The 12,097-nt window shown below is 40.7% G+C and overlaps 1 protein-coding gene across 1 annotated transcript in view; it reads left to right on the top strand.

Moving 5' to 3' along the window:
• Positions 1-12,097, top strand: part of pbx1b (pre-B-cell leukemia homeobox 1b) — a 390,181-nt gene continuing 378,084 nt past the window's right edge. Inside the window, exon 1 of the mRNA XM_034180734.1 lies at positions 1-71. Within this exon, the coding sequence (XP_034036625.1) occupies positions 23-71 (49 nt within the window). The 5' untranslated portion in view covers positions 1-22. The remainder of the gene's footprint in view (positions 72-12,097) is intronic.

The following is a 12,097-nucleotide window of genomic DNA, read 5'->3' as shown; positions in this document are numbered from 1 at the left end:
ACACACTCTGAACTATCACAGAATGAAGCCGGCTCTCTTCAACGTCTTGTGTGAAATAAAAGAAAAAACAGGTAAGTTGACTCCATGTTGGTTCTGTGTTAATACGAGGTCTGTTAGAAAAGTATCCGACCTTTTTATTTTTTTCAAAAACTATATGGATTTGAATCACGTGTCATTGCATCAGCCAAGCTTGAACCTTCGTGTTCATGCGTGAGTTTTTTCACGCCTGTCAGTTGCGTCATTCGCCTGTGAGCAGGCTTTGTGTGAGCAGTGGTCCACCCTCTCGTCGTTTTTTTCATTGCGAATAAATGTCTGAACGATTTGGTGCTTTGCTGCATCAATTTATTTCCAGAAACTGTGAGAGACCTCCAGGTGGACACCGTTCGGAAAATTAATATGGCTTTCAGGGACGATTTTGTGGGGATTACACAGATTAAGGAGTGTTGCTGCCGCTTTAAGCACGGCCCACAGTGTCTGAGAGCGCGCTGCGCTCCGAGCGCCGATCGACAGGCTCACACCTGCCACCTGAAAGCCGTCCTGTGAGACCAACACGGAGGTGGTTTTGTCCTGCGCCATGAACGGCACGGTGGTGCAATCCTCCGCTTTTCTTTCCATGAAAAAAACTCCTGTAACAGTGGAATGTGCCGAAAAAGTGCTGATGTCCACGTCTCCTGCCTTTTTGTGAAAGTCAGACGACGTCCCGGATCAACAAAGCCTTCACGTTGGAAATGATCTGGTTGTTTCAGCGGGGTTTGAGCCTGTCAATCCGCGCTCTCAGACGCTGTGGGCCGTCCTTAAAGCGGCAGTAACACTCAATCTGTGTAATCCCCACAAAATCATCCCTGAAAGCCATATTAATTTTCCGAATGGTGTCCACATGGAGGTCTCTCACAGTTTCTGGAAAAAAAATGATGCAGCAAAGCTCCAAATCGTTCAGACATTTATTCGCAATAAAAAACGACGAGAGGGGTGACCAGTGCTCACACAAAGCTGCTCACAGTGCGAATGACGCAACTGACAGGCGTGAAAAAACTCACGCATGCGCACGAAGGTTCAAGCTTGGCTGATGCAATCACACGTGATTCAAATCCATATGGTTTTTGAAAAAAATAAAAAGGTCGGATACTTTTGTAACAGACCTTGTATATTCTCGTAAAAATGGTAAATACTGAGAGTGAATGAACCTGTCTCCTTCTGTTGGCAGAATAACTGCTGAGAGAGGAATAACATACAGTTTCAAACAGACATTTTGGAGCTCGTCCAAGGACAGGTTGAGATGTTAGGTTTGAGATGTTGGTGTTGAGATGTTGGTTTTGAGATGTTGGGGTTGAGATGTTGGGGTTGAGATCCTGAGTGTTTTTGTAGCCAGAAGCCCATGTACAATCCTCCACTGGAGGTCCCCCGTGTGTTTGTCGACTGGGGGTTTGTGCGTGCTTCGCCAGCACCCCACAGGAGACCAGGCGGCACCAAAAATCTCTGACCACTTCTACACCGTCAACCCTGCCAAAGAGCGTAAGTGTGACACTCTCCCAAAACAGGTGACCCGAAAGACAGGAGAGCCCCCTGCTCCTCGTGCCATGCCCCCACAGCAGGCGAGCTTCCCGCATGCGAGAGTTGGCACGTTTTGTGCGTGTGTGCCACATTTGTTCGTGCGTGAAATCAAAGAGGGGGAAAGAAAAGATGCTCACACTCATTTTTGTGGCGATGAAGATGTTGAGATTGTGTGTCAACTTTTCACAAACTGTTCCACTAAATCCGAGCCTGGCCTTGGACCTGGAACCCTGCCTGGGAGAGCGGGGGGGTTGGAGTGCTGCCAGCTCGCTCTGGTTTCTTCTTGTCTTGGTGGGCTTTTGTAAAGGGGACTGACACAGTTCTGCCTGCTGTTTCACTCCCTGGTGCTCTTCTGAGTTCATCCAAAGTTCGGCTGTGCTGAACACAAAATAACTTGGACCTCTTCCTGCTCGCGCTCCCATTCTTTTTTCCCAGCTGGAGAGCTATAAATATGCAGTGCAGGTTTTGCAGCTTTACACAAGATATATGCTGCTTGTCTCATTTTTGTTCACTTTATTATGTCGTGGTGACCTTAAGGAAAGTTTTGCCACAAAGATTTTAAATTTTCACAGAATTTGTGCACTGTGTTTCTTTATGTCCCCTCAAATTCAAAGTGGAATAATTCACATTTTTTGCTGCTCTCATTTTCAATAAATGTATTTTGTTCAGGAAAAATGTGCTAATTTGTTCTTGCTGCAATAAAAATAATAATAATAATAATAATAATAATAATAATAATAATAATCAAAATCATTGTGGCCAGTGTGTTTTAATGTTAATAAAACGTGCTTTATTTAAAAGCTTAATATTTTTTGCAAACTGTACAAAGCATGCTTTTTAATTTGCTGAATCAATGAAAATGGACAAACAAACAAACAAACCAAAAAATGTTATGTTTCACATCACTAAAGTTCACTTATTAAGCAGGGAGCATATTATTGGAGTTATAAATAATATACAGTTGTGCTCAAAAGTTTACATACCCTGACAGAATTTTAGATTTTTTTTTCACCATTTTTCAGACAATATGAATGATGACACAAAAAACCTTTTTTTTTCAATCATGGTTAGTGTTTGTGTGAAGCCATCTATCTTCAAACAACTGTGTTTACTCTTTTTAAATCATAATGACAACAGAAACTACCCAAATGACCCTGATCAAAAGTTTACATACCTTGGTGATTTTGGCCTGATAACATGCATACAATTCGACACAAACAGGTTTGAATGGCTACAGGTAACCACCCTCACCGGCGATCTGTTTGCTTGTAATCAGTGTGTGTGTGTGTGTGTGTGTGTGTGTGTGTGTGTGTGTGTGTGTGTGTGTGTGTGTGTGTGTGTGTAAAAGGTCATTGAGTTTCTGGGCTCCTGACAGACTCTTGCATCTTTCATCCAGTGCTGCACTGACATTTCTGAGTCATGTGAAAGCAAAAGACTGATGGGATGAATCTTTGCTATGTTTTGAAGGTGGAAGAAACCAGTCCCTGTAATTTCTGTGATGTGCACATCAAATGAGGACGTGAGATCATGATGCATTTGTGCACTTTTTGAGCGCATGTGAAGTGCTGTGTCAGTGATGCCGGTTGTTGTTGACCTGATCACTCTGTCATTGCTGAGAGCTGCATGCTGTCTCACTGAGTCACCTAGTGAGCCTCATGCTCTGCCATGTACCTGCAAATGAACACCGCATAACATGAGCTGCCTTCTGCGGGACTATGCATTTAGATTTATTTATCGCGCAGCATTCCAAAACTCCTGCATGTTGTGCTGATGTTTCCTGTTGGGTGTGTTGTTTCTTGTGCACACAGGCAGTTGAAGGCCTGTTTGCATGCAAAAGATTTGACAATTAATTGGTCCAAAGGGTTTTCTCACTTGCATAATTGTTTGTTTGTTTGTTTTTGTCAACATTACCGTGGAGGTCTTTAAAAACTGAAAATGCTGTTGTCAATTTTAAATCCATAGAAAGTAATTCATATTATAATAGCCAAGTGGCCTCTCGTGTGTGCATGCACGCATGCATGCGTGTGTGTGCGTGTGTATGGCTTCAATTATGCAAAAATGGGGAGGGCTGACTTTTGCCGTGCTCAATGGAAAGTTGATAGGAAAAATATTTCTGGAGAAATTAGCAATGTTAACGAACAATGTTTACTGGTTAGCTAACAATTTTAGCTAACCAGTAAACAATGGACATTGTGTTGCAATGCACCATGAGAGTTTGGGGTTTTGAGGTTTTAAATGTTGCTATTGTGGTTTATGTTAGTTTATCAGTATTGTTATTGATTTATTGTGTTTTTGTAGTTCAATTGGCTTAGTCAGTTTAGTTAAGTCTTATGTTGCTCTTACCATGAGTGAGTAAAGTCTTGTGTTGGTACCATGAGTGAAAACACATGGTACCAACCAGCAGACGAACACACTGATATTTGAGAAGTGAAATGAAGTTTCTAGTATTTCCAGAAATTATGCAATAATTATTTAAACAAAATTGGGCAGGTGCATAAATTTGGGCACCTTTGTCATTGTATTGATTTGAATACATTTAGCACAAATTATTGGAACACAAATTGGTTTGGTAAGCTCATTGACCCTTGACCTCCTTACACAGGTGAATCCAATAATGAGAAAGGGTATTTAATGTGGCCATTTGCAAATGTTTTCCCTCTTTGCATCTCTTCTAATGAGTGGCAATATGGTAGCCTCGAAACAACTCTCAAATGACCTGAAAATAAAGATTGTTCAACATCATGGTTTGCAGAAGGATACAAAAAGCTATCTCAGAGATTTCAGCTGTCAGTTTCCACTGTGAGGAAATAGTGAGGAGATAGAAGACCGCAGGCACAGTACTAGTTAAGGCCCGAAGTGGCAGGCCAAGAAAAATCTCAGATTAGCTGAAGTGAAGGATGGTGAGAACAGTCATAGTCAACCCACAGACCTGCTCTAAAGACCTACAACATGATCTTGCTGCAGATAGTCTCTCTGTGCATTGTTCAACTATACAGCGCACTTTGCACAAGGAGATGCTGTATGATGCTGTAATGCAGAGGAAGCCATTTCTGCGTACACGCCACAAACAGAGTCTCTTGAGGTATACGAAAGCACATTTGGACAAGACAGCTTAATTTTGGAATAATGATGAAGCTAAAATTGAGTCATGGATGGGCGCTTGCGTCCCCGTGCCACTGCCTCCCGGGCCACCGCGTCCCCTTTCTACTGTGACCCCATGAATTGAATTGAATTTGATACACAAGAAGACACTCTAATAACCACTGCAATGTTTTTTTTGTCTTTTGATCCTGGTATGAAAGAATACATGTGATGGAAGCCAAATCTCTGCACAAAAATCTCAAAATTGATCTCAGCACAAAAAAACAGTGTTGATGTTTGTTGTGCCACACCCTAGGCCTCAGCCTCTTCTGATAAAACTCCACTTTTTACAATATCAGATGAAATCATTACTGTCTGCATCAGGTGTCAGAAGGACTATGTCAATTAAATGAAAAAAAGTCTGAAATGAAAAACATGTCAGTAAAGATTTGCTTGCACAGGGGGCAGGTGTGTTCAGGGGCCGATCCTCATGACACATGAATTTTCCAGTCAATCAAACAAAGCATGAAGGAGTTATCATGACTTGATGTTCCATGGCGAAGGGTCAAAATGGTGGCGCTATAGTGGCCACACCCTTTAACATAGAAAAAAGCATTTAATAACTTTTGATCAGTATAGTCTCTGGATGATCTGAAAGAAATTTGAAGTGTATTCGACAAAATCTCTAGGAGGAGTCCGTTCAAATATGTGTGGAAATCACGCCAAAATGACACGAAAATTCAAAATGGCTAACTTCCTGTTTGGAGTAGACCAGTGATGCAAGAGACTTTTTTGTACGTCTATGCAAGTCACACGTGTACCAATTTTCATCTCCGTACTCCAAAAAAAACCCTATGGGGAGGGGTTTTTGAAAGTTGCAAGAGGGCGCTAGAGAGGCATTTTGCCCCACCCATGGGCAACCCCCATCACATGTAAGAGGTTGTCATTCTTGCCCTCTCTATCAATTATTATGATGATATGACAAAATTAAAGTCATCAAAAGGAAGAATGTAATTTCATGGTGAAAGGATCAGTGTTTGGCACGCTGCCACACAGGTGCTGTTACTCGTAACTTCACGGTGATCAACATGTACATTCATTAACTTGTTCTGCATGTTTTAGAAGTGGAATGAAGTTGATGGGATTAACTATGTGACATCAGTACCTGTTAAAGTATAAATAGTACATTTCCTGTTACCCCCGGGGAGCGCTATGCGTTAGGTGGGATGTTAATATATTCAGATGTTTAGAGCAGAGCCCTCATCATGTCCAGCAAGTTAGAAGGATCTACGATGAAATATGTGGGCGTGATAGCAGTTCAAAGTGAAATGGCGTGCTCCGAAACGCTCGCCAAAGTTTGTTGAACCCTAGCAGCCACGTCTTTACACCTATAGAAATTTTTTTAATAACTTTTGATCAGCATGAGGTCATGATGATGTGTACCAAATTTGAAGATGATTGGATGAAGTCCCGAGGAGGAGTTCATTCAAATGTAAGTAATGGAAATGACCCAAAGTGGCAAAAATGACCTCAAAATTGAAACTTTAAATCCTGTCGACATTTCACCATGACGTAAAGATTTTTTTTTTTTTGTGCATCCCAGCATGGTAATATGTGTACAAAATTTTGAGATCCCATTGAATCTCGCGGGAACTCAGTGGCAAGCTCACACTCAAACAGGAAGTGCCGAATTCTCACTCACAGTGAAACAGGAAATGTTCAAATGTCAAACACTTCCTGGCATGGGTGGAGCTAGAGCGGAGGCTGGGGTTTCACTGGACTCCCCTGAAATCTGATTGGACACAGATGATTGACATGTCACGGCACCACTTGTCTGGTTGAAAGAGCTGCATTTTCACATCAGTGACTCACATTGACTGCTAGGTTCCTCCTGTCCAGTAGTTTGTGCTGTGTACCACAAAATGTTCTAATCCACCTTAGTAGAAGAAGAAAAATGTTTGCTCCAGATTTGAACTGAACACGTCGTTTGAACTATGGACTTCTAAACACACCAAACTTACAATGGTGAGTAAACAACCATATTTTATGCCAGAAATGAGGTTCACGTTGTTAAAAGCAGCATTTCTCCTTTAATTCGGGTTGCCTTATATACACATGTTAAAGCTAACAGACAGCAGCTGGTTCATGTTGGCTTATTAGTGCAGCAGATAACTGAAACACTCCTTCAAATTGTGATACAAGCATCAAATTCAGTACAAATACAGCTGGAGCTAAATTAATGGCGCAACTTTAACTTTTGACGAAACTATACCTTTTTTGGAATCTTTATGATCAGGCAAATGATGTGGTGTAGTTTTCTATATGATTGGAGCATCTTTTAATTTAGACCAGGGGTGGTCTACTTGTTCCAGAAAGGGCCAAGAGGGTGCAGGTTTTCTTTGGAGCCACTGATTCCACCAGGTGATTTCACTGATTAATACCACTTTGAGCAGATGGAATCAGTTAATGAGTGATAACTGATTATTTACAGGTTTTACCATGTTTTAGAGATTTGCTTTCAGTTTGAGTTTGAGGAAGATAATTTAAAATTTTAATAGTTTTTTTTATATTTCTAGTATTTAAAATGGCATAAACAAATTAAAATGTGTGAAATTCCAAGTGTTCTAATACTTTTGGAGGGCACAGTATCCTAACCTTATGGTGAGTGCAAAATTAGTGTGGTATTATTACTGTTTTGTTTAAGAATGTTTAATTTTCACTGTTGCTGCACTTTGTGTCCAATCATAGTCATCTTCTGTTATACATTCCAAATCTAAGATGGAACTCTACTAGTGTTTACTAAGGTACACATAAATATCTTAAAAAAAAAGAGAGAGTAGAGCCACTTAGGTGCCTGGTCTTGAAAACCAGGGATGGTCGGTTGAAAAGCTTTTTTATCCCATGGGAACTCTCCCTACCCACCTAAGCAGCAAGAATATGGACAGCATGTATATAAGTGACATTTACATGACAATTTATATGACAATATTGAGATCCAATAATTAAAGTGGCAGGATAACCCCCTGCCACTCTAAGCATTATTATAAGCTGTAATTGGGGGGTCAGCTGAAAACAAAAAGAAAAATGCTTAAAAAGGTATACGGGGCAGAGCCCCCCCCCCCCCCCCCCCCCAGAAGCTGAAAGGTTTTAGTCATGCTCATGCTCATGCTCCCAAGAACAATTTTATTAAAAAAAAAAGGACATGGTTAGAGGCGAGGTGCTTTTCCAGGCATGTGACAGGCAAATAAAGAAAAATGCTTAAAATGCTCCCCTGAAGCATTTACTCAAAATAAAGTCTGAAGGACCTAAATGACATGGTGAGATGTTGATGCGCTTCACTCGTTCATGTCCGTGACATATGCATATTAATAATAGTGTGTGTATGATAACAAGAACCTAAACAATTTCTAAATATATTAAGACAGTACATTTAAAAAATTATGTAACTTACAGGAAATAAAATGGTTGACACACGAGTTTTAAATATTTTGTTTCTGTAAATTTGTTAGTTTTGCATTTAGTTTCAGTGTTAACTGTGACAATATTGTAGGCTAGCGCTTGTTAATTTATGGCTGCAGTATGAAGTATCAATAAGCTACATGACATGATAGTGTGATACGAATAATGGCTCAACTGTGCAGAAACACACAACATATTTCAGTGTGTGGAGTAACTGTGATAGTGTGGTGGTGAGATGGGCCACATCGCACCATTCTGCACATGCCTAAAACGTGCCACGTGGTCTCTACTGTGTTGTCATGACAAGTACTGCATGGTGTTGCATACATATTCGGCATGGAGGCACACACATATACACAGGGAAAAACAAGCACATATTTGCACTTAACACAGATGTAATAATACACTCATACTGCAGTATTATAGGTCCACCCTCTGCAAGCTGTCAGACTTTCATAACTAATTATTGTGAGGTGGTGACAGATGTTTCTGTTGTTGAAACAGGAGCAGCTGTGCATTTTGAAAGGACATACATAGTGCTTGAAATGTTGTGCGCTCATGACATACAATTAATTCCCATGGTGTGCTTAATTCCTGCACAAAAGAAAATTAATTAAAAATTTTGCAATGCAGATGAGTTTGACTGTTGTGACTCACATATCTGTGAGCAACAAATCCATTCAGATAGCTCAACCTAGTACACTGCTATACTTGGCACAGAACAGCCACACACTCATCGTACACAAAAGATAGTGTGCAGGTGATGCCACGGATCACGTGGTATGTGCTCACACAGCGATACTGGATGGCAGCTTCAACATTGCATGATAAGATAAGATAAGATAAGATACTTTATTTCAGACATCAGGTCCATATTGAGAAAACACACAAAATAACTACAACATAAAAAAAAAAAAAAAAAAAATTACCAGTGGTATGTAATGCGCTTGGTTTCAGTTCAGAAGGTTCAGTTCAAATCCCTCCCCTGCCACATTTCTCCATGTAATGTGGAGTTGTGTCAGGAAGGGCATCCGGCGTAAAACCTGTGCCAATTCAACATGCAGATCCACCTTGGATTTGCTGTGGCGACCCCGAGTGCAAACAAGGGAGCAGCCGAAGGGACCAGTGTTCCCATAGCAAGGACTTGTACATAACGAGCTGATTCACATCGATAATCAAGGTGTTTTCACTGCTTTTAACATGCTTACAAAACCCAAAAATTGCATTCCTGGCAATCCATTCGTGACCAGTAACACCTTCAACCATATCAGCCAGTGGCAACTTTTTGTTACTGTGAATTTGGACACTCTTACAAAAATTTACCCGGTCCTTCCGCAAGAGATGTGAGGCAAGAGCGTCTGCATGGGCGGATGCTTCTTCCTTCCTACAAATTTGGAGGGCGTATTTAAATCTGGCACGAGTACATTGCATTTGATTAAACACAGCACCATCCTTGGGCCTGTTGAAGCTAACCCACAGCAAAAAGCATCCCTGACCTATTGATGGGCTTCTCTGACATATGTGTTCCAGCCAGGTATACTCTGCTTACACTTTCCAGACTTAGATGATGGAATAAACCTATTGGTTTATTCTAACAGGTTCAACCTAACCATTGCATGAATGGCAAATAACTAAATTATGTGCATGTGTGCACTTTAGCTTTATTTATGACTGTCTACACAAATTATGTCAAGATGGTGTTTCATTGCCGTGCACAAGCCATCAAAAGAATGGTTCTGGGGTACATTTTCATCAATTTCCCGCTAATAAAGAGTGATTTGAAAAGTGACAGTTTTAAAGTTTTGCGTCGTCTTTATGCATTTTTTTCTGGATTATGGCTTTTCTGAATTAATTTGTCCCTCTCATCAACCTCCACACCAAAGGTAAGTTGTACAATTTTCTCCATGAATTGCAGGTCATTTGAGCGACTTCGTAGTTTTTTGACTTTGTGAAGTTGGTCATATTTGTGGACTTTTCTTTCAAATGTATTTGATCCATGATCAAAATGTAATCAGCGTATGCACTGCAAAAACTATTAAAATATGATGAGACAGGAAGGAATGAAACTGTAAAAGTAGCAAATCACAGTCTTTTGCGGTGTCTGAATTTAGCAGTTGCATGTCAAACTGCGGGTTCCGTGTCTGAGCACAGATTGAAAAAATAAATGGCTGATTTTCTAATAAAGGAAATATGGTACCCACTTTCCTCGAATTGGTGAATGTCGGTGCTGAACTTTAATTTCATACCTCTGTTACTGGTCACGTCCAGATGGCTCTGTCCAGTATATGGAGGGGTTTTTAATGAAAATGCATTGCGGTCATACAGGATGTTTTGTTCGATGTGAGTGAAAATCCATCATATACAGTGTTCATTCCATGGAAAACCATACAAAAGAATTGAGGCGTTTCTTTTTGAATGTGAGTGTCCGGTATATACAAGGGCGATTTAGGCGAGTTTTACTACTCAGGCTTTTATTACCGAGACGTCATCAGTAACCCGACTGATGAACACATTCTGCACCCATCCAGCCGTGAAGCAGCTGGAGGTGTCCAAATTTTTATATGCCTTCAGGGCTTCTTCTGTCTAGGGTGATGGAGTGTTGATAAAGTAGTTGAAAATGTCTTGATACCGCACGTCTGGTGTCTGCTCACAATCGATAAAACTGGTGAACGTTTCAAGGGAAATATTGTAGGGATCCACGTTGATTCTCTGTATTTTCTCTAAATACCTCTTCTGATGTTCAGGATTGAGTGCTTTAGCTATATCAGACAAATTAGCTTGGGCATCCACCCACAATCTGGCATTGCCGTCCAGAATGGCTGTGGACATAAAACACGTGTTACATGTGATGTTACTGCACACTATATATTGAATTACTCAAAATGTGAAAAGTGACATATCACAAAGTGGGAGTCTATTATGTCTTGTGTGCACATAGTAATATTTGGATGGCTCAGTGTAGTAAAACACGACCTTGTTGTATATATTTTTCTACTTATTATTCCGGTGCGTGGCAGCAGATGGGAACACGTGTTGCGCATGCAGCTCACAGGCATCGCTGCGTGGAGCACCCTGTAGACGGGGCACACATCATAATGTGCGTGCTGTTATTCTGCAGATCTTTTGCAATGTGTGGTTGAGGTGCATTGATGCTTTCGTTATATCACACTATCGTGTCATGTACAGCCATCTTAATTTTAAGATGTTGTTAATGAGCAGATGTTTCAATTGGACACTAAGACAGTGCTATCAGGGACTAATTACTTCAGAAATAATTTCATTTTGAAGAAGCTTGCACACCAACACCATATAGAAACTATGAAAGCGAATGTCAATGTATATACAGGGTGTCCCAAAAAAAGTGCCCCACAAAATCATTTGAGTCTAATTCTGCAACGGCTAATCTGAATTCTGTTTTTTTCCCCTCTCTCTCAGACATCAAAATATATGTGAGGAATTTCTTCTGATGTAGATGCCGCTTACAATCGAGCAAAAAGGGCAACTGGTGCAATTCTACTTTGAGACCAAAATTGATCGTGCAAACCCAACAACAATATTAATATCATTTTGCAGTTAGAAAAGACAATATGAAGGATTGTAAAGAAGTTTCAAACTGATAGGGCTGTTCACAATGTTAACAAAGGGAGATCTGGCCGAACCAGAGGAGCAGTCCACATGTTTAACACATCTTGTGAATGCCAGAACTCGTAGAAATGAGGTGAAATTAGAAATGACCACCAGAGATAAAATTCTCTGAGATATGCTTCAAGATGACATATGAGATATCGGGTGTCCAAAGGTGTATAGATTTTCTATGGCTTTATTTTTGTGGCACTTTTTTTGGGACACCCTGTATGATGAAAGAGGGCAGCCATCACTGTATACGCTACCAAAAGAGAATGACCGTCAGTGTATATACTATGAAAAACTCAGCCATATGGGGTGTGCAGCCAGTACATTCTGAGTGCCAGTCCCAAGCCCGGATAAATGAGGAGGGTTGCGTCAG

This window comes from Thalassophryne amazonica, chromosome 10, assembly GCF_902500255.1.
Source record: "Thalassophryne amazonica chromosome 10, fThaAma1.1, whole genome shotgun sequence".
In the NCBI taxonomy this organism is placed as follows: domain Eukaryota; kingdom Metazoa; phylum Chordata; class Actinopteri; order Batrachoidiformes; family Batrachoididae; genus Thalassophryne; species Thalassophryne amazonica.
Note: the sequence above shows the minus strand (reverse complement) of the source record. Positions and strands in the feature narration are given on the sequence as shown.